The 23,009-nt window shown below is 46.0% G+C and overlaps 1 protein-coding gene across 1 annotated transcript in view; it reads right to left on the bottom strand.

The window, feature by feature from the left end:
• LOC141161552 (aldehyde oxidase 1-like) overlaps positions 1 to 23,009 on the bottom strand; it is a 536,896-nt gene that overhangs the window by 131,532 nt on the left and 382,355 nt on the right. Inside the window, exons 10-13 of the mRNA XM_073646509.1 lie at positions 22,143 to 22,235; positions 21,228 to 21,379; positions 20,427 to 20,520; positions 19,850 to 19,962 (exon numbers count right to left, since the gene is read on the bottom strand). Coding sequence (XP_073502610.1) covers positions 19,850 to 19,962; positions 20,427 to 20,520; positions 21,228 to 21,379; positions 22,143 to 22,235 — 452 coding nt within the window. The remainder of the gene's footprint in view (positions 1 to 19,849; positions 19,963 to 20,426; positions 20,521 to 21,227; positions 21,380 to 22,142; positions 22,236 to 23,009) is intronic.

Consider the following 23,009-nt stretch of genomic DNA (forward strand, 5'->3'; position numbering starts at 1 on the left):
CTCACTATGAATCTAGATAGGTGCCTTGGGGGGTCTAGTTTCCAAAATGGGGTCACTTGTGGGGGAGCTCCAATGTTTGGGCACACAGGGACTCTCCAAATGCACCATGATATCCGCTAACAAATTGTCGGCTCAAATTGTTAGCGGATATCATGTTGCATTTGGAGAGTCCCTGTGTGCCCAAACATTGGAGCTTCCCCACAAGTGACCCCATTTTGGAAACTAGACCCCCCAAGGCACCTATCTAGATGCATAGTGAGCACTTGGAACCCCAGGTGCTTCACAAATTGATTCATAAAAATGAAAAAGTGTTTTTTTTTTCACTTTTTCATTATTACGAATCAATTTGTGAAGCATCTGGGGGTTCCAAGTGCTCACTATGCATCTAGAAAGGTGCCTTGGGGGGTCTAGTTTCCAAAATGGGGTCACTTGTGGGGGAGCTCCAAAGTTTGGGCACAGAGGGGCTCTCCAAACGCAATGTGGCGTCCGCTAACAATTTGAGCCGATTTTCCATTCAATTTGTTAGCGGATACCATGTTGCATTTAGAGAGTCCCTGTGTGCCCAAACATTGGAGCTCCCCCACAAGTGACCCCATTTTGGAAACTAGACCCCCCAAGGCACCTATCTAGATGCATAGTGAGCACTTGGAACCCCTAGGTGCTTCACAAATTGATTCGTAAAAATGAAAAAGTGTTTTTTTTTTCACTTTTTCATTATTACGAATCAATTTGTGAAGCACCTGGGGGTTCCAAGTGCTCACTATGCATATAGAAAGGTGCCTTGGGGGGTCTAGTTTCCAAAATGGGGTCACTTGTGGGGGAGCTCCAAAGTTTGGGCACAGAGGGGCTCTCCAAACGCAATGTGGTGTCCGCTAACAATTTGAGCCGATTTTCCATTCAATTTGTTAGCGGATACCATGTTGCATTTAGAGAGTCCCTGTGTGCCCAAACATTGGAGCTCCCCCACAAGTGACCCCATTTTGGAAACTAGACCCCCCAAGGCACCTATCTAGATGCATAGTGAGCAGTTGGAACCCCCAGGTGCTTCACAAATTGATTCATAAAAATGAAAAAGTGTTTTTTTTTTCACTTTTTCATTGTTACGAATCAATTTGTGAAGCACCTGGGGGTTCCAAGTGCTCACTATGCATCTAGATAGGTGCCTTGGGGGGTCTAGTTTCCAAAATGGGGTCACTTGTGGGGGAGCTCCAATGTTTGGGCACACAGCGGCTCTCCAAACGCAACATGGTGTCGCTAACAATTTGAGCCAATTTTGCGTTAAATTTGTTAGCGGACACCATGTTGCATTTAGAGAGCCGCTGTGTGCCCAAATATTGGAGCTCCCCCACAAGTGACCCCATTTTGGAAACTAGACCACCCAAGGCACCTATCTAGATGCATAGTGAGCACTTGGAACCCCAGGTGCTTCACAAATTGATTCATAAAAATGAAAAAGTGTTTTTTTTTTCACTTTTTCATTGTTACGAATCAATTTGTGAAGCACCTGGGGGTTCCAAGTGCTCACTGTGCATCTAGATAGGTGCCTTGGGGGGTGTAGTTTCCAAAATGGGGTCACTTGTGGGGGAGCTCCAATGTTTGGGCACACAGGGACTCTCTCAAATGCAACATGGTGTCCTCTAACAAATTTAACGGAAAATCTGCTCAAATTGTTAGCGACACCATGTTGCGTTTGGAGAGCCGCTGTGTGCCCAAACATTGGATCTCCCCCACAAGTGACCCCATTTTGGAAACTAGACCCCCCAAGGCACCTATCTAGATGCATTGTGAGCACTTGGAACCCTCAGGTGCTTCACAAATTGATTCATAAAAATGAAAAAGTGTCTTTTTTTTCACTTTTTCATTGTTACGAATCAATTTGTGAAGCACCTGGGGGTTCCAAGTGCTTACTATGCATCTAGAAAGGTGCCTTGGGGGGTCTAGTTTCCAAAATGGGGTCACTTGTGGGGGAGCTCCAAAGTTTGGGCACACATGGGCTCTCCAAACACAACATGGCGTCCGCTAATTATTCAAGCAAATTTTACAATCAAAAAGTCAAATGGCGCTCCTTCCCTTCCGAGCCCTGCCGTGCGCCCAAACAGTGTTTTTTCCCCAAATATTGGGTATCTGCGTGCCCAGGAGAAATTGCACAACAAATTTTGGGGTCCATTTTTTCTTGTTACCCCTGTGAAAATAAAAAAAATTGGGTCTAAAGTAACATTTTTGTGAAAAAAGTTAAATGTTCATTTTTTTCTTCCACATTCAAAAAATTCCTGTGAAGCACCTGAAGGGTTAATAAAGTTCTTGAATGTGGTTTTGAGCACCTTGAGGGGTGCAGTTTTTAGAATGGTGTCACTTTTGGGTATTTTCTGTCATAAAGACCTCTCAAAGTGACTTCAAATGTGATGTGGTCCCTAAAAAAATGGTTTTGTAAATTTTGTTGGAAAAATGAGAAATCGCTGGTCAACTTTTAACCCTTATAGCTCCCTAACAAAAAAAAATTTTGGTTCCAAAATTGTGCTGATGTAAAGTATACATGTGGGAAATGTTATTTGTTAACTCTTTTGTGTGACATATCGCTCTGATTTCAGGGCTTAAAAATTCAAATTTTGAAAATTGCAAAATTTTCAAAATTTTCGCCAAATTTCCGTTTTTTTCACAAATAAACGCAAGTGATATCGAAGAAATTTTTCCACAATCATGAAGTACAGTATGTCACGAAAAAACAGTCTCAGAATCAGGGGGATCCGTTGAAGCGTTCCAGAGTAATTACCTCATAAAGTGACAGTGGTCAGAATTGTAAAAATTGGCCCGGTCATTAACGTGCAAACCACCCGCGGGGCTTAAGGGGTTAAGCTTGGATATTTATGAGTCTTTTGGGTTGATTGAGAACATAGTTGTTGATCAATAATAAAAATAATCCTCTAAAATACAACTTGCCTAATAATTCTGCACACAGTGTATACTCACCCTCCGATGGCCCCCGGTCTCCTTCTCCGGTGTCTTCAGCGGCTCGCGGTGGTGTAAATGGACCTTCCATGACGTCATTTAGTCATGTGACAAGTCACGACGTCGCAGTCGTGTGACCTGTCACATGACTAAATGACGTCATGGAAGGTCCTTTTACAACACTGCGAGCCGCTGAAGACACCGGACACACTGTACAGGAGACTGGGGGCCATCAGAAGGTGAGTATAATGTTTTTTTTTTATTTTAATTATTTTTTAACTCCAGGTACTATGTTACCCGGGTCTGGAGGAGAGTCTCCTCTTCTCCAGACCCGGGTACCATCTGTGCATAGAATCGCTTAATATCTGCATGTGCACATGTAGTCATGCGGATATTATGCGATTCAATGCAAGTCAATAGCGGCAATTACACCGTGTTTCCGCAAAATTAATAGACATGCTGCGGATTTTTCCGCAATGATAATCCGCAGCGGAAATTTCTGCAGCATGTGCACAGCACATGCGGATTATCATTGGGGAACATGGGGCACATATTACCAAGCGTTTTTTAAACGTTTTCGCTGCGGAAATTCCGCGGTGAAAAAGCTTGAAACACGCAGAGTGGGCACGAAGCCTAACTGTTTAGATCAGGGGTCCTCAAACTACGGCCCACGGGCCACATACGGCCCGCTGAGGATTTTTATCTGGCCCGCCGGGTGTTTTTGTCACCACTGCCTGTCCTGCTTAGCAGACGACAGTTCAATGTCGGTGAGCCCTGTAATCGTGGGCGGAACAACGAGGTGACGAGTAAAGGCGATGCGCTGCCACTCCAGAAGACTTGCAGCCCTCCGTATACACTGTGTTCCAAATTATTATGCAAATAATATTTTCTCAGATTTTCCCAAATTACCTATATTTTAATAAAGAACAAAAAAAATGGTCATTTTTGAAATTATAAGCATTAGCAGGTTATTACAAACTGGAATCAAACAGTTTTCAACTCAAAACTTTATTCTAGGTGATGTTACATTTGCACATAGGACCCCTTGTTCGAAAGGAGCTTCTGAACTCTCTTGTCCATTGAATTTGTCAGGTTTTGGATGGTTTCTGCTTCAATTGTTTTGCATGAGGACAGAATACCCTCCCAGAGCTGTTGCTTAGATGTGAACTGCCTCCCGCCATCATAGACACTCCTTTTGATGATGCTCCAGAGGTTCTTAATGGGGTTGAGGTCAGGGGACCATGGGTGCCACACCATAAGTTTGTCTCCTTTTATGCCCATAGCAGCCAGAGATGCAGATGTGTTATGTGCAGCATGAGACGGGGCATTATCATGCATGAAAATGATCTTGCTGCGGAATGCACGGTTCTTCTTCTTGAACCATGGAAGGAAGTGCTGTTTGAGAAGCTCAGCATACATTATGGAGTTCATCTTTACCGACAATCTCTCTTCCCATGATTCCAGCCCAAAACATTACTCCACCTCCTCCTTGTTAGCGCCGTAGCCGTGTTTGCATGGGGTGTCCATCAACCAGCCATCCTCCACTCCATTCATCTGGACCATCGAGATCATTTCATGCATGATAATGAGGGTATTCTGTCCTCATGCAAAACTATTAAAGCAGAAACCATCCAAAACCTGACAAATTCAAAGGACGAGAGAGTTCAGAAGCTCCTTTAAAACAAGCGGTCCTATGTGCAAATGTAACATCACCTAGAATAAAGTTTTGAGTTGAAAACTGTTTGATTTCAGTTTGTAATAACCTGCTAATGTTTATAATTTCAAAAAATGACCATTTTTTTGTTCTTTATTAAAATGAAAAGGTTGAAAACGCTGCTGTGCATAATAATTTGGAACATGCATTTTGAGTGCAGTTTGAGTTTTTTATTTTTTTAAAAATATACTGTTATCATAGGCAGTTTGTACAAAAACCTTTCAATTGTACTCTAATAGTTATTTGACTGGAAAATTACAATGACTGCAATTCATATAGGTAATTTGGGAAAATCTGAGAAAATATTATTTGCATAATAATTTGGAACGCAGTGTACAGCACAGACAACGTGATGACGTCACACGCCTGTGCCAGAAGTAGACGGAATCGAGCGGGCGCCTATTCAGAGCAGTGGGGTACATAGGTGAGTACTGGTATTTTTTTTATTTTTAACGCTGGGTCCGGTCTGTCATGTGACGCGCCCCCGGGGCCTCGGGGGAATCTTTGGGAGAAATCACGGTGGCTGGCCCAGGGCGGTCAGTGCACAAAGGGGTATCCATGATCAGTAAAAGTTCAGAGAGTTCGTGACGCCACCTGTGGTGTCTGGTGAAGGTCACTAGCGCTGCCTCAGTCCTCTGAGGCAGGTGTTAAGGCAGCTAGAGATGGTACAGCTCCCCACAGGCGGAGTGGGCCTCAGGGCAGTGTAAATGAATGGATGGTGCGCTGGGCGTTGTGGTGCGGGGAGGACAAATGGCGCCGGTGAAGAAACAGACAGAGGCTGTTCGATGCAGTCGTCCAAGGTTTTACTTACAGTCCTTAGGCAATTCACAAGTGCACTTTACAGGTAAAGGCCTCCCTCGGCGCAATGCGTTCACCGGACAGGGGTTCAATCCTTCTGCAAGCAGCTTAGGAATGCCTGGCGGAACCCCACTTTCTCGTGTTCCTACTTTGACCATTTTCTTACTTAGTCCTTCTCACCGCTGCCCTACGCTGCCCACTCTCAATCCCGCTCGGGTATGCTGAAGTCCTTCCTGTACGTCGGATCCGGAACCAACTTGATCCCCTGGAGATTAGAATGAAGCAACCGATCCCTCCTGACACCTGGCAGGAGAGGGGCATATGGGTGCCGTCCTGCACGCGCCGTACCCCCTGGGATCCTTTCTTTAGAACAGAGCCTACTCCCTGCTCCCCTCCGTGGCCTTTATCTTGGGCCCTAACTTGTGGAGCAGAGCTCCTGCTGAGCATCTGCTCCCGGACTGTTCCTCTGAACCGCCCTCACTTCTACTCCTTGCCCTAATATGGCTTCCTATTATATACCTACTGTATAAGTGCTTCCTGTATCTACTTCCTCCACCCACAACCACTATTGGTTCCCCCTACCTTTGGGTTCCCCCCTACTCCAGCCAGGGTCAGGGCTCAGCAGAAAACTACATTGCGTCTTGCCCCTCCTGCTGGCCTGGAGCAGTGTGGTGTTGGATGTAGGTGTTTGGGGTTCCGTGCAGCACTCCCATCTTACCTGAGAGAAGGGAGACACCACACCTCTGGATGAGGTGCAGCATCTCTGTGGCGACTGAACCCTCAGGGGCGCCACACATGCATATTGGGGACATTTACTTACCTATTGAGGACCTATGCTGCCTATTGGGGACATTTACCTGCCTATTGGGGACATTTACCTGCCTATTGGAGACCTATGCTGCCTATTGGGGACATTTACCTACCTATTGGAGACCTATGCTGCCTATTGGGGACATTTACCTACCTATTGAGGACCTATGCTGCCTATTGGGGACATTTACCTGCCTATTGGGGACATTTACCTGCCTATTGGGGACCTATTCTGCCTATTGGGGACATTTACCTGCCTATTGGGGATATTTACCTGCCTATTGGAGACCTATGCTGCCTATTGGGGATATTTACCTGCCTATTGGGGACCTATGCTGCCGATTGGGGACATTTACTTGCCTATTGGCGACCTATGCTGCCTATTGGGGACATTTACCTGCCTATTGGGGACATTTACCTGCCTATTGGGGACCTATGCTGCCTATTGGTGACATTTACCTGCCTATTGGGGACCTATGCTGCCTATTGGGGACATTTACCTGCCTATTGAAATACCGGTAAGTTGGTTGATTTAACTTTACTTGTTCTTCATTTTAAATATTGTATTTGTTCCAGTTTTGTATTTTTACTTCAAAATAAGATATGTGCAGTGTGCATAGGAATTTGTTCATAGTTTTTTTTAACTATATTCTGCCCTCCAATGGTCTGAGGGACCGTGAACAGGCCCCTGTTTAAAAAGTTTGAGGACCTCTGGTTTAGATGATGCTATCAGTCACTGACAGCAGTATTTAAACAGAGTGATCTCTGGTGTGAACATGCAGGAATGTTTAAAAATGTTTTAGAAATCTAGAAAATAATAATTCTAATCAGCCCCCTTTTCTCAGTTTATCAATAAACACACGCACACAAAAAAAAGCTCCATAAGCAGAAAAATAAAAAAAGTTCCAAGTATCAGAAAATGGCAGAAGAAAACTTTTTTTTTTTTAATTTTGAATTATTTTATCCCATAAAATAATAAAACTATGCATGATTGTTATTTCCCTACTAACCTGCCAAATCATTGCTAGGTCATTTTAACCGGACAGTAAATACTGTAAAATGAAACCCAAAAAATGATGGCAGAATTGCATTTTTTTTTCACCACTTGAATTTTTCTTCCTATGTGCCTGTCCATTATATGGTGAAGTGAATTGTGTCATTCAAAACTGCAACTCGTGCCGCAAAAAACTAACCCTCATATGGCTGTGCAAAAATGAAAAATCTCATGGGTATAAAAGGGCCACTGGAGAGAATAAATAAAAGCACAGTGGCTTATCTACCGAGAGAGAAAAGCAGTGAGTTTCCAAATACGACTGCCATCATCTTCGACAACTAGTACGTTTTCTCATTTTATTATCTTGCATATGTGGCACCCCAGGGGTCTGGTTTCCACAGTAACGGCAATGTTATGTCTGAGAGCAGGTGGGAGGTCTCTTGGTCAGGGATCCTGTGCATGCCACACCTCCTGCCCAGTCCTGGGAGGGGAAGAACTTCCCCTATATAAACCTAGGGCTGAGGCAGGGTTAGTGAGTAGAGAAGAAGTAGAGACAGAGAAGAGAAGCAGATCTAGGAAAAGAACATCAGGAGCTCTGTGGGAGCAGTGCTATAAGGAGTCAGGGCTGGCAGCTGCAGAGCTCGCCCTGACTGAGAAGCTATCACTGGACCCGGAGTCCGAGGCTGTGGGGACTAATCTTTACCCAGCAGCAGAAACCGCCCGGCAGGGGATTTCAGGTCCTCTGGCCAAGAAACCAGAAGGCACGGTCACACGCGTGGGACCAGCACCGCCGTCGTGAAGCGGACGCCACTAGAAGGCCCCGAGTCACCGGCCATACGGGTGAGCACCACACGGTACACTCAGGGACGTGGGCTACTTATACCCGCCTCTAGCAAGGTAGCCAGAAGAGTACAGTCAGTTTGGGAGGCCTACAACTCCACCTGGCCAGGGGAGATCCCATCTGCTCAAGGACTGACCAGGCCCCGATCACTAGCCAGTACTCCGGGAGGGTCTATCTTTATCACCAGTAAAGACCCTGAATTACACCGCATCGTCTCTGAGTGATTCCTGCTACCCCCATTATCCACGTCGGCTGCCCTGAGGCCATACCCCTCCCGTTGGGGGTGATACTATCACGCTGCACAATCCTACCACCGGCCTCAGCGGTCTGCCCTGCAGCGGCAGCTCCTTCGCTGCATTCAACGGGTGGCGTAGTCGTCCAACATCTACCGCTAATACATCGCCGCTCAGTTTGACTCCCTGGGCACGGACCGGGTCACCGCCACGAGACTACAACCCTCAACAGATCCGGCTCCGGGTAAGCTCCCGTGCGCGCGATGCCGCGCGACGAAGGCCCAGGGGTGCGTCAACTTTTGGCGTAGTCGGCAGGATCTCGTGCCCGCAACCACCGGGTACTGCGTGCCTGAAAAAGACTGTTCAAACTTACCAGTGGTGAAGATTCCCGCCATCCGGCGCCATCTTCTGTCTTCTTCCCGCCATCCGCGAAGTTTTCCCGCCATCCGGCGCCATCTTCTGCCTTCTTCCCGCCATCCGTGGAGTTTTCCCGCCGTTGGACGCCATCTTGAAGACGCCGCGCGGGAAGAAGAGGGGCGTGGACTCCGAAAGCGCGCGAGAATTGAAGCCCCGCCTCATGTCCGGACGTTGCGTATGGTCCTGGAAGGAGCCCAGCAGACGCCGACATCACAGGAGCGCGACGGAAGGTCCTCAACCCTGACGATCCACTGCGGAGCCGCGGCCTACGGAAGAGGATCATCGCAAGGTAGGCCACGGTCCACTAGGGGGGAGGAAGATGTCGGATACGGAGGAGAGCTTCACTGCCTCAACCCCCGCCAGCGCCACCGCTGCTGCAGTCATGCCTTTCACCATGCCCTATATCCCGGGAGCGGCCTGGCTACCCCAGTACTCAGGGGAGTCACATACCCTGCATGACTTTAGAGAAAAGCTGGATAGCCTCTTCCAGGTGTATCCCCTCACAGAAGAGCAAAAAGTGAGCATCCTGGTGGCCCAATTAACCGGGGCAGCCCAAAGGGAGATAAAGTCCTGGCCACCTGGGGGAAGGACTGTTGCAGGGATACTAACCCGGCTGAGGGACACCTTTGATACCCGCACCTCAGCCGAGATCAAGCTTAGATTCTACGGGTGCAAGCAGCGAGCACACGAGAGTATAAGGGACTATGCCCTGAACCTACAAGAGGCCCTGAGAGCCATTAAGCAGACCGACCCTGACGGCGTGGGAGACGAGGACAGGCTGTTGACTGAACAATTTATAGAGGGTTTATATTGCAATGCCCACCGAACCCAGTTGCGGGCAATGGCCTTACAGGACCCTCATCTGGGATTTGCACAGTTCAAGGACAGAGCCATCCGGGTGCTCCGAGAACCGGCACCAGGTGGCGTTGTGACCCACAGACGCCCCACTACCACTTACCACCAGGAGGCGGCACCCTTGTCGGCAGGGCCTGTGGGAGCTGATGCGCAGGCTTTGAACAATGACCCGGCTCCAGACCTGCACCATCAGGTCCAAGAGCTAGCTAAAAGCGTTGCCGCGCTAACCCGAACTGTGCAGTCTTTACAGGTTTCCACTCCAGGGAAGATCCAGCTGGCATCCGGACCGGAGGACATCCCGTGGCGTCGACCAAGGAGGACCACACCGGCCAGAGGAAGACCCAGCGACCGATACAACGAGGACGGACAACCCATCTGCCGCCGCTGCAATCAACCCGGACATATGGCAAGGTACTGTCCTTTAAACTGGCACAACCTGGGGTAGAGGGCCAAACCCCAGGAAAAAGATCATCAGGCCCATCGAACTGGCGCGACAAATATGTGGGAGGACGTCCAGTCTTGCCCGTGGTACTGGATGGCATCCCCATGAGTGCCCTACTGGACACCAGGTCACAGGATACCACTATCCCGTACGTGCTCTTCAAGCAGTACTGGAATGACTCGGATATCACCCGCTACCCTGACGACGACTTGAGTATCATCGCCAGCAATGGTCAGCCCGTGCCACAGATTGGATTTAAAGAGGTGACCATTAAAATCGGTAGAGTCGAATTGGCGGCACAGGGACTGATCATTGTAGACATTGACAAGCGCGAGAGTCACCCAAAGATAACTCTAGGAACTAATGTAATTGAAAATTGTCTTGCAGAGGTGATTTTCCTTTTACAGCAGGTTGCCAAGAACACCAGCTCCAGCCAGCAGCGAGTGCTCCAGAAAGAGATCCGGGCACTGATGCGACGGCAACAGATAGAACTCTCCGGTGGTGAGATTGGTAGCGTAAGAATGTGTGACCCTTTTCCTATTGCCATGCCCCCAAAAAGTGAAATGATGATTTGGTGCCGGGCAGCTATTGGTCTGAGAGGTAGAGATTACCAGGCAATGGTAGAACCAGTTTACTCAGACAGTAGGCCCACCATTTTGACAGCACGGGGGGTGGTCAATGTACGCCATGGGAGGGTGCCCGTTCGTATAATAAATATCGGGAAGAGGGAAGTGTACCTGCCCCGGTATGCCACGCTAGCCAAATTGTATACCATCAATCAAAATTCCATACAGTCCGTAGAACCCTTGCCTCCATCTTCCCCGGAGGAAAGTAACGGCTCTAAGGAAACAATGGAGGACTGGTGTCAGCAACTACATTTGGGTACTGACTCCACTCCCTCACATCAGAGACAGGGAGTCTATCGGGTGGTTCAAGAGTACGAGAGAGTGTTTAGTAAACACCCGTTAGACTTCGGGCGAGTCAAGGGGGTAGAACACCACATCCCCACGGGAGACCATCTTCCCATAAAAGAGAGGTATCGACCCGTACCCCCTGCACACTACCAACACGCCAAGGGGATGCTTAGGGACATGAAGGAGGCTGGGGTGATCAGGGATAGCTGTAGCCCCTGGGCAGCTCCACTAGTCTTAGTCAAAAAGAAAGACAACACCATGAGGATGTGTGTAGATTACCGGAAAATCAACCGTATCACACACAAGGATGCGTACCCCTTACCAAGGATAGAGGAGTCTTTGGCTGCTTTAAGATCTGCTAACTTCTTCTCTACCTTGGATCTCACTAGCGGGTACTGGCAGGTTCCTGTAGCAGAGGCGGACCGGGAGAAGACCGCATTCACCACCCCGATGGGACTTAGCGAGTTTACCTGCATGCCGTTCGGACTCTGTAACGCACCAGGAACCTTTCAACGATTAATGGAGTGCTGTCTGGGCCACAGAAACTTCGAGACGGTCCTGTTGTACCTGGACGATGTCATCGTATATTCCAAGACTTATGAGGACCACCTGAAACACCTGGCGGAAGTGTTCGAAGCTCTGGCAAACTACGGCCTAAAGGTAAAACCCTCCAAGTGTCACCTCCTAAAACCAAAGGTGCAGTACCTGGGACACGTGGTGAGCGCTGACGGAGTGGCTCCCGACCCTGATAAGATCACAGCAATTAAGGAATGGCCAAGTCCCTCCAGTGTAAAGGAAGTGCGGCAGTTCCTTGGGTTGGTAGGCTATTACCGCAGATTCATCCCCGGTTTCACTAAAAAGGCAGCTCCTATGCAGGACCTCCTGATAGGCCAGTCCCGGAAGGCCAAGAACCAGAAGCCGCCCTTCAAATGGGAGAAGTTAGAAGAAGAGTCCTTCCGCCAGCTGAAGATGGCCCTCACGGGGGATAAAATCCTGGCGTACCCTGATTACAGCCAGCCCTTTATCCTCTACACCGACGCAAGTAACATTGGGCTAGGAGCCGTACTGTCCCAGATCCAGCAGGGGAAAGAACGAGTAATCGCTTACGCCAGTCGAAAACTGCGACCCACCGAAACAAACCCTGAGAATTACAGCTCATTTAAGCTAGAGTTCCTGGCAGTGGTGTGAGCAGTCACCGAACGCTTTAAGCACTACCTCGCTTCTTCCCGGTTCACCGTGTACACGGATAACAACCAGTTGACACACCTGGACACGGCAAGACTCGGTGCCCTAGAGCAGAGATGGATGGCCCGTCTGTCCAACTACGAGTTCACAATCAAATACCGGGCAGGACGATCCAATACCAACGCGGACGCCCTGTCCAGGATGCCAAACCTACCGGACGTAGGAGAAGATTCAGAGGGATTGGAAGAAGTCGAACTCCCCGCGTTCCACCGTCATGGGACTATCCAGTATTCCCATCGGGTAAGGAGTAAGCAAGCCGCTACGTTTAACCCCTTGCCTCACTACAACTGGGAGGAAACGCAAGACAGTGACCCTGCCGTCCGACTGGTGAAGGAGATGCTCACTCAGCCAGATGCCCGCCTTGACCCAGACGCTCCGGAGGAAGCCAAACAACTGTGGGCTGAGAAGAGTCGACTGTTCCTTTACAAGGGGAAGTTGTGCCGCAGAATGGTTAACTCCCGGACGCATGAACTAATCTGGCAAGTAGTGGTGCCACGAAGAGACGCAGCCATGGTGATGGAGGCATACCACGACGGGGCTGGACACTTCGGATGGAAGAAGCTGGAGTTCCTGCTGCGCGGGCGGTTCCACTGGGTAGGCATGAGGGGAACCATCGAGAGGTGGTGCAGAGACTGTGGCCCGTGCAACCTAAGAAGGAAGGACCGTGCCAGCCAGAAGACCCCCCTTCAGTCCATTGTCACCAAGCAGCCGTTGGAACTGGTAGCCTTGGATCATGTAAAACTGACCCCAAGCAGAAGTGGCTACGTCTACGCGTTAACCATTGTGGATCATTACTCCCGGTTCTTGGTTGTCGTCCCCGTTAAGGACTTAACAGCTCAAACAGCAGCTAGAGCCTTCCAGCAGCACTTCTGCCGTCCACACGGGTACCCGGACCAAGTGCTGACGGACCAGGGACCTGCCTTTGAAGCGGAGGTCTTCCAGGAAGTCTGCAATCTGTATGGCTGCCGGAAGATAAGGACGACACCCTATCATCCGCAAACTAATGGACTTTGTGAGAAAATGAACCAGGTGGTAATGGATCTTCTGAAAACGTTGCCCCTGGAAGAACGCAGTCTGTGGCCTGAGAAGCTGCCCGACCTGGTGGACCTATATAACTACATCCCTGTAGGTTCCACCAACTGTACCCCGGCTTACCTAATGAGGGCAAGGCCTGGTAAGCTACCTGTTGACCTGGAGATGGGAGTCCTGACACCCGAGGACACTTCACCGGAAGCAGACTGGGACACAGAGAGGCAGCAGCAGTACCGGAAAGTACAGGAGAGCGTGGAGTGAAGTCTCTGTCTCGCTAGGGAAAGACAAGAGAAAAATTACAACCAGTATGCTCCCGCTGTTCCCCTGGTACCCGGAGAGCAGGTCTTGAAGAGGAAGAGACGGCTCCACAAGTTGGACGACCAGTGGGAGAAGGACCCGTACACCGTACTGCCCTCAAGCCACGACAACCCAAAGGTTTGTACCATCAGTAAAGACGGAGGGGAAACCACAGCCATTGTATCCCGGGATCACCTGAAGAAGTGTCCCGAACAGCTACGGAACCCAGAAGGAGAGCAAGAAGACCCTCGACCCGTAGAGGAAAGGGAAGATATGGTTAGTACTGTGCTCGGAGACTTCCCTCGATCCTGGATTCAAGTCAATGGTGCAGTTGTGGTACCCGTCCTCACGTTCCTCCAACCAGCATCCCAAGTGCCTACGGAGCAACAGGTAGAGCTGGAAGAGCAGCCGGTCCAGGAGGCAGCAGACTCCACACAAGCAGAACAGGAGGATCAACCCTCTGCTCATAGTGAGCCTGCCGTACCCCTAGTGAGCCAAAGAGCCCGTAGACAGCTGCCCAGTTTACCCTTGACAGCTCCTACACCCTGTAGTTCAGGGCCAGACAGTCAACTCCGTAGGTCCACTAGGGCCACTAGAGGCCAGTTACCCGCACGTTGGAGGATTTGAAGTGTTTAAATTGTTTTATTTGTGGTCACCTGTCTGTTACTTGTAAATAATTATGTGTTTCTAGTTATTTTTAGGAGTCCTTGGTGGATTTACCGGGAATCCTTGTACAGTTGGTTGGAGCGTAACCCAGGAATGGATTAAAAGACTGTTAAGGACTCGGGGCAGGACAGACCCCTACCTGGTTACGTCTCCCTGTTTTGGTGAAATGGACACCTTTGTTTTCCTCAAAGACTGCACCCGGTTGCGGACACGCCGTAACCATCTTTATGTGTTTTTCTTATTGTATTATTATTGTTTATACCTTGTTATGTTTTTCTAAAAATATGTTTAGTCCCGGAGTACTAAATTTCACTAGGGGGGAATGTGGCACCCCAGGGGTCTGGTTTCCACAGTAACGGCAATGTTATGTCTGAGAGCAGGTGGGAGGTCTCTTGGTCAGGGATCCTGTGCATGCCACACCTCCTGCCCAGTCCTGGGAGGGGAAGAACTTCCCCTATATAAACCTAGGGCTGAGGCAGGGTTAGTGAGTAGAGAAGAAGTAGAGACAGAGAAGAGAAGCAGATCTAGGAAAAGAACATCAGGAGCTCTGTGGGAGCAGTGCTATAAGGAGTCAGGGCTGGCAGCTGCAGAGCTCGCCCTGACTGAGAAGCTATCACCGGACCCGGAGTCCGAGGCTGTGGGGACTAATCTTTACCCAGCAGCAGAAACCGCCCGGCAGGGGATTTCAGGTCCTCTGGCCAAGAAACCCGAAGGCACGGTCACACGCGTGGGACCAGCACCGCCGTCGTGGAGCGGACGCCACTAGAAGGCCCCGAGTCACCGGCCATACGGGTGAGCACCACACGGTACACTCAGGGACGTGGGCTACTTATACCCGCCTCTAGTAAGGTAGCCAGAAGAGTACAGTCAGTTTGGGAGGCCTACAACTCCGCCTGGCCAGGGGAGATCCCATCTGCTCAAGGACTGACCAGGCCCCGATCGCTAGCCAGTACTCCGGGAGGGTCTATCTTTATCACCAGTAAAGACCCTGAATTACACCGCATCGTCTCTGAGTGATTCCTGCTACCCCCATCATCCACGTCGGCTGCCCTGAGGCCATACCCCTCCCGTTGGGGGTGATACTATCACGCTGCACAATCCTACCACCGGCCTCAGCGGTCTGCCCTGCAGCGGCAGCTCCTTCGCTGCATTCAACGGGTGGCGTAGTCGTCCAACATCTACCGCTAATACATCGCCGCTCAGTTTGACTCCCTGGGCACGGACCGGGTCACCGCCACGAGACTACAACCCTCAACAGATCCGGCTCCGGGTAAGCTCCCGTGAGCGCGATGCCGCGCGACGAAGGCCCAGGGGTGCGTCACATACATTGCGGTGGTCAGCGAGTCTTGTAGAGTGGTTGAATAGCTGAGTTAGATGTCTTTTTTCAGCTTTACAGACTATATGACTATGCCACTATGTAATCACAAACATATTTAGACTGAGCCCGAGGAGGCTTCTGTCCTTCCTGCTGCCTGAATTACTGCACTGTTCCTCTTTCCATGAACTGAACATATGGTAAGTGCAGTTTATGTCTACAAAAGTGCTCCAAAGTTTTACTTCAGATAAACTTTCTCCATCAATATTAATAGCTCAACTAATCTACCATGTTTCTTTGAAAATGAGACAGGGTCTTATATTTTTTTCTCCGAAAGATGGGTTAGGGTTTTTTTTATGGGATCTTATTTTTTACCATGAACAACAATCCACATTTATTCTTGAACAAAAAATCAACATTTATTCAAATATTTCATCACATTCTGGAACATCAACACAACTCTCCAAACCCTGAATTTCATCATGAATTTTTTTACTTTTTACACCTGCTGATGAAGAATGATGGGGTTAGAACGATCACTGATAGATCATTCTATCCCTATACATATCATGTTATCGGCAGCGTATCTCCTGTTTACACCGGGTGATGTGCAGGCCAGCCTTAATGAACGGGGCCGATGGAGAAAGATGCACTTAATTCATTAAAAGGTGCCCATCATTAAATAAATTAGGAATCTTACAAGTGCCGTGCATCTTTGGCACAAATGTACATACATATGTATATATACACACACACTGCACATACATACATATATATATACACACACACTGCACATACAGTGGTGGCCAAAAGTATTGGCACCCCTGCAATTCTGTCAGCTAATACTCAGTTTCTTCCTGAAAATGATTGCAATCACAAATTCTTTGGTATTATTATCTTCATTTAATTTGTCTTCAATGAAAAAACACAAAAAGAATTGTCCTAAAGCCAAATTGGATATAATTCCAAACCAAACCTAAAAAAGGGGGTGGACAAAAGTATTGGCACTGTTTGAAAAATCATGTGATGCTTCTCTAATTCGTGTAATTAACAGCACCTGTAACTTACCTGTGGCACCTAACAGGTGTTGGCAATAACTAAATCACACTTGCAGCCAGCTAACATGGATTAAAGTTGACTCAACCTCTGTCCTGTGTCCTTGTGTGTACCACATTGAGCATGGAGAAAAGAAAGAAGACCAAAGAACTGTCTGAGGACTTGAGAAACAAAATTGTGAGGAAGCATGAGCAATCTCAAGGCTACAAGTCCATCTCCAAAGACCTGAATGTTCCTGTGTCTTCCGTGCGCAGTGTCATCAAGAAGTTTAAAGCCCATGGCACTGTGGCTAACCTCCCTAGATGTGGACGGAAAAGATAAATTGACGAGAGATTTCAATGCAAGATTGTGCGGATGGTGGATAAAGAACCTCGACTAACATCCAAACAAGTTCAAGCTGCCCTGCAGTCCGAGGGTACAACAGTGTCAACCCGTACTATCCATCGGAGTCTGACAGAAAAGGGACTGTATGGTAGGATACCCAGGAATACCCCACTTCTTACCCCGAGACATAAAAAAGCCAGGCTGGAGTTTGCCAAAACTTACCTGAGAAAGCCTAAAACGTTTTGGAAGAATGTTCTCTGGTCAGATGAGACAAAAGTAGAGCTTTTTGGGAAAAAGCATCAACATAGAGTGTACAGGAAAAAAAAAGAGGCATTCAAAGAAAAGAACACGGTCCCTACAGTCAAACATGTCGGAGGTTCCCTGATGTTTTGGGGTTGATTTGCTGCCTCTGGCACTGGACTGCTTCACCGTGTGCATGACATTATGAAGTCTGAAGACTACCAACAAATTTTGCAGCATAATGTAGGGCCCAGTGTGAGAAAGCTGGGTCTCCCTCAGAGGTCATGGGTCTTCCAGCAGGACAATGACCCAAAACACACTTCCAAAAGCACTTTAAAATGGTTTGAGAGAAAGCACTGGAGACTTCTAAGGTGGCCAGCAATGAGTCCAGACCTGAATCGAATAGAACACCTGTGGAGAGATCTCAAAATGGCAGTTTGGAGAAGGCACCCTTCAAATATCAGGGACCTGGAGCAGTTTGCCAAAGAAGAATGGTCTACAATTCCAGCAGAGCATTGTAAGAAACTCATTGATGGTTACCGGAAGCGGCTGTTCGCAGTTATTTTGACTAAAAGTTGTGCAACCAAGTATTAGGCTGAGGGTGCCAATACTTTTGTCTGGCCCATTTTTGGAGTTTTGTGTGAAATGATCAATGACTTGATTTTTGCTTCATTCTCTTTTGTGTTTTTTCCTTGCAAGCAAATTAAATGAAGATAATAATACCAAAGAATTTGTGATTACAATCATTTTCAGGAAGAAACTGAGTATTATCTGACAGAATTGCAGGGGTGCCAATACTCTTGGCCACCACTGTACATACACACTGCACATACATACATATATACAGTACAGACCAAAAGTTTGGGCACACCTTCTCATTTAAAGATTTTTCTGTATTTTCATGACTTTGAAAATTGTACATTCACACTGAAGGCATCAAAACTATGAATTAACACATGTGGAATTATGTGCTGTGTATCCACCTGACTTCTGCACAACACAACTGATGGTCCCAACCCCATTTATAAGGCAAGAAATCCCACTTATTAAACCTGACAGGGCACACCTGTGAAGTGAAAACCATTTCCGGTGACTACCTCTTGAAGCTCAAGAGAATGCCAAGAGTGTGCAAAGCAGTCATCAAAGCAAAAGGTGGCTACTTTGAAGAACCTAGAATATAAGACATATTTTCAGTTGTTTCACACTTTTTTGTTAAGTATATAATTCCACATGTGTTAATTCATAGTTTTGATGTCTTCAGTGTGAATGTACAATTTTCATAGTCATGAAAATACAGAAAAATCTTTAAATGAGAAGGTGTGTCCAAACTTTTGGTCTGTACTGTACATATATATATATATATACACACACACACACACTGGTATAAACACAATGTGCACATACATACAAGCCTTCCTCCTCTTCAGCTTTAGACTCCTGTAGTGAAGTGACATTTGGTGACTTCATGATCACATGACCATAATGTCACCAAAGGTCCTTAAGCAGTCTTAACTTTAGAATAAAATGCTGGGGGCCCCTAAGAGAGAGGGGGCCTTGAGAAATTGTTCGACTTGCTCTCACTTCCCTCTAATGCTGGCCCTGCATACCAGCTTTTCTCCTGTTCAGTTCCTCTAGACTTCTGCAGTTAAGAGATCTTTGGTGACATCATGGTCACATGACTGTGAAGTCACCAAAGGTCCTTAGGCAGTCTTAACCTCAGAATAGAAACACTGGCAGTCCCTGGGCAATTGCCCTGTTTGACTTCCCCTAACGCCGGCCCTGACTTGTAGGGCATATTTTTGGAGTAGGGCTTATATTTCAAACAAACTGCAAAAATGCTGTAAAATCATGATAGGGATTATTTTAGGGGTAGGTCTTATTTTTGGGGAAACACGGTAGTTAGTAAAAGATAAACAGGAAATTAGAGCTGTATATGGGGCATTCTGGGACCTGAGGCCAGTGAAGAACATACAGTGTAGACCCTCTAACAGCCACTACAGCATGATATATATACTGTAAATCATGGTTGTATTTGAGTAGAACAAATCTCTGCCATTTATTGTTTTTTTTGGGGCACGCACTTAAAAAGTGCTTCAACTTTATACCCTCAAGCAACTCCGTCCATAGTCAGACCATCTTGGATAGTAGGTTATGTTCACATGTCAAGTAGTTATTTCTATTTTTGGAGATATTTTGACATGAAATAATGGAAATATGTTCAAGCACAGGATCCATTCATTTGAATGGGAACAAATTTATCCTAAAATGTTTTCTGTTTGACTGTAATCCATCAGGTATCCAATTTTTAGCTGGATCAAAAGATGTAGGGCCCGATTCATCAATGCTTTTAATGCAAGTATTCTGGTGTAAAAATCCTTGAAAAGTCACATAGTTTTGGTGCGCTGGCAGCTGCGCTAAAATTACTTAACTTTTGGCATTTTCATGCCACTTTCATCCCAGCTCTGATAAAGGGGCAGAGCTGAGGTGGGACACAGGCACTGCGACCGCCACATGTCAAAGTTATGATAAGCGGCATTTACTAATCAAAACTGATCTGCCACAAATGAGACAAAACCGGAATATAAACGGAAACCAAAGTGAGCATCTGTTTTTGGTCCGTTTGTAACTGATTTAGTTTTTTTAATACTGGATGACAAGCGGAAGACAATTGGACTTGTGAACTGAACTGTATTCAAAATCCAAAATGTACCTTTTGAGTGAAAGGAATGAACACAGACACCAGAACTTCTTCTGGCAGGAGACAAGATGAGGATCCCTTCCATCTGAAGAAGTCATCATTGCAAATGATCCGACGAGTTTTTCCTATGACCAATTATACCATTATTTAGAAAATACAGAATATGGGGAAAAAAACTATTGAAATTGACTTAATTGGCATCAATCATTTATTATATCAAGTGAAAACAACATTTGGGGAAATGTAATAAGAATTTTATCTCAGGTGGTGCAAAAAGAGCTGGCGTTCATGACACGCATTATGTATTATGTGCTTTATACAATATTTGTATCTCACACAATTGCTGCAACATAATGGTGTCAAGTAGGGATCATCCACCTGATGATTTAATGAATTAATTGAATTGAATTGGGAAGGACTCATGTGTACTTTATACTTGTATACTTCATAGATGGAGTCTGATTGGACAAAGATATAAAGTCTTGTAACTTTTTGTGTTCATTTATATGAAGAATCTACAGACCCCAATCTGTATTGATGCACCATATTACTTTTTAGAACACTTCAAGAATTATTTTCTATCATTTACCTTTTGACAGAACATTGAGTGAAGTATTTCCACAGGCTAGTATGGGGTTCAGATCAGAATTCGGGTTCCGGCTAATTATGTGTCCACCTAATGACTGCAACAAAGTTTTGTAGAATGAGTTAAAGTTAGTCCTTGTTATTAAATTCTTTATAAAGTAGTAATATTTATAGATGAAGTGTTCTAATCATGAAAAAGAAACAAAGAATTGAGATACCTGCACTATTTTTCAACTGGTCTTAAAGGGGGAAACTGTCAGCAGGTTTTTGCTATGTAATTTGAGAGCACCATAATGTACGGGCAGAGACCTTGATTACAAGGATGTGTCACTTACTGGGCTATTTTTGCTGTTTCAATACAATCAGTGTTTTATCAGCAGGAGACAAATGGCCTTGTGCTTCTTAGTCCAACCACTGATTGGCTGCTCTCTGTCACTATACATTGTACACAGAAAGCTGTGGTGTGGGCGAGGTTATACACAGCTCAACAACTGAGCTCTGCTAGATCTGCAGCAGAGAAAACTGTGACTCCATCATAACTGCTGCACCCAGTAAACTAAGTGACACATTGCTAGAATCAGGGTCTCTCTCCCTTCCACATAATGCTGCCAGATTACATAGCAAGAACTGCTGTCAGATTTTCTTTAAGGGCTGCTGATATATTGTATTCAGACATGCTATGTATCTAACGTGATATTTTACTAACCACATATATTATGCAGCTTCTAATGGGTAACATTGTTAGAGTTGACATTTCATTGCATTATTTATATAGCAATAGTTTAATAATAACATTTTAACATACAGCCACATTTCTGATCTGTTGTCCTGCCAGGGATTTCAGCTGTTGTAAAAGAACACGAAAAGTCTTAGTCTTCTCATATGAGAGTTGAGACACTGCTTCCTCCAAAGTCTCCTTCAACATGGACAGAGTACATGCAGCACCTATACACAGCCCTAAGAGGGTTACAAAATTTTAAGGTTTGTTATTTACTTGTAATCTAGAAGACTCAAATGAATTACATATAATAAGATTCTTATGTTTTAGAGATGTGTAATGTTCATGCGGATCCTACGACTAAAATTTAAAGCATCTAAAAGCCCTTTTCGTTCAGATGATTTGACCTGCAGGTGGGCCTAGATTTCAAGCTGAAACATGGGTACAAAAATATCTTTACCATTAACCACTTTTCTTTCTACCTAGAAATGATACAAATGTGTTTTTTACTATTACATTTGTCTCATCAAGTATAATAAAATATCTTCAAAAATGCAAGTATCATTTTAGGATTGTTTTATTGTTATCATTTCTCAAAAGTTGCATTAAGATGCCAAGACTAGAACAGTTCTGAAAACAGCATTGTTATGATTGGAGTGGGCACATAGGCGGATTATAATGAGGGCAATCTGGGCTAAAGCCCGGGGCCCCAAACCTCCAGGGGGCCCAGGGCTCCGGGGTGTCTGTGGGCAGATAGGGACAAGTGGTTGCGAAATTTTCCCCAGAGCTTTTTATCTCACAGAAGAACAATGGATTAAACAGACTAAAATCAGACCTGCCCAATCCTTCATTCCCCTAAAGGCAAATGTTGGGGAACATTGGGCAGGCATCATAGACGTCAGTTCATTGGTCGTGCCAGACAAAATAAACAGACCTGTCAAATCAGAACTATAATTATAGTATATACCTACGAAATCAATTTATGCAATTTATGGCACATACCATCCTTTGTATATTTTACAATATTTAGATCTGGAATTCTTCCAATTGAAATTATAACTGGGTAGAAAACTCCTTTTGACTTTATCTCCGGCCCTAAAGGAAATAATAAGTGTTTTTTTGTTAGAGTTTGAACTTTTTCAAATAGGCATATGCACCCACACATACCCCCCCCCAAAAAAAGAGGCCGACGATGCATACTGGTTCTCTTTTGGCATACGGTAATCAGTTTCCATTAATGTGGTTTTACACAAAATATATTTTTTTAAAACAGTTTTTATTAATTTATTTTTAAGCAACAAGAAATGGTACACAGAGTTCAGGCAATCCGCACCAGGAGCAGAGACGGTGCTAGAAGTAAAAAGTCATCAGTTATTTAACAATCCACAAAAGAGAAAAAAAAAGGAGCCAAATGTGGTTTATCTGCGCTGCTGGTAGGCAATGAGGATCCAAATATAAGGATAATTAAGGATATTTTATCTTAGGTTCTTTAGTCAACGCGTTTCAAAGTCATTCCAAACTTCTTCCTTAGGACACAAACACATTGACTAAAGAACTTGAAATATAAAATCCTTTATTATACTTCCATTTGGGTCTTCATTGCCTTTCAGCAGCGCGGATAAACCACATTTGGCTCCTATTTTTTCTCTTTCCTGGTCGGAAGACCTGTGGATCTGCAGCAGCTGTTTTCATGCGTATCCATGGTTGTGTGTAACACAGCCTTATCAGGTTAGCATATCCTTTATTTGCAGAATTGTTATTATCACATAAAAGCCTATTTGCACTTTTTTTGCTCCTAGTTTCTACTATATTTAACAATCCACAGCATACGCAGTAAAGCGGAGTCTAAAAAGAAACATTTTCTTGTTC

Source organism: Phyllobates terribilis, unplaced genomic scaffold (genome assembly GCF_046119375.1).
Source record: "Phyllobates terribilis strain yellow unplaced genomic scaffold, ASM4611937v1 Scaffold_9__5_contigs__length_417890890, whole genome shotgun sequence".
Classification (NCBI taxonomy): domain Eukaryota; kingdom Metazoa; phylum Chordata; class Amphibia; order Anura; family Dendrobatidae; genus Phyllobates; species Phyllobates terribilis.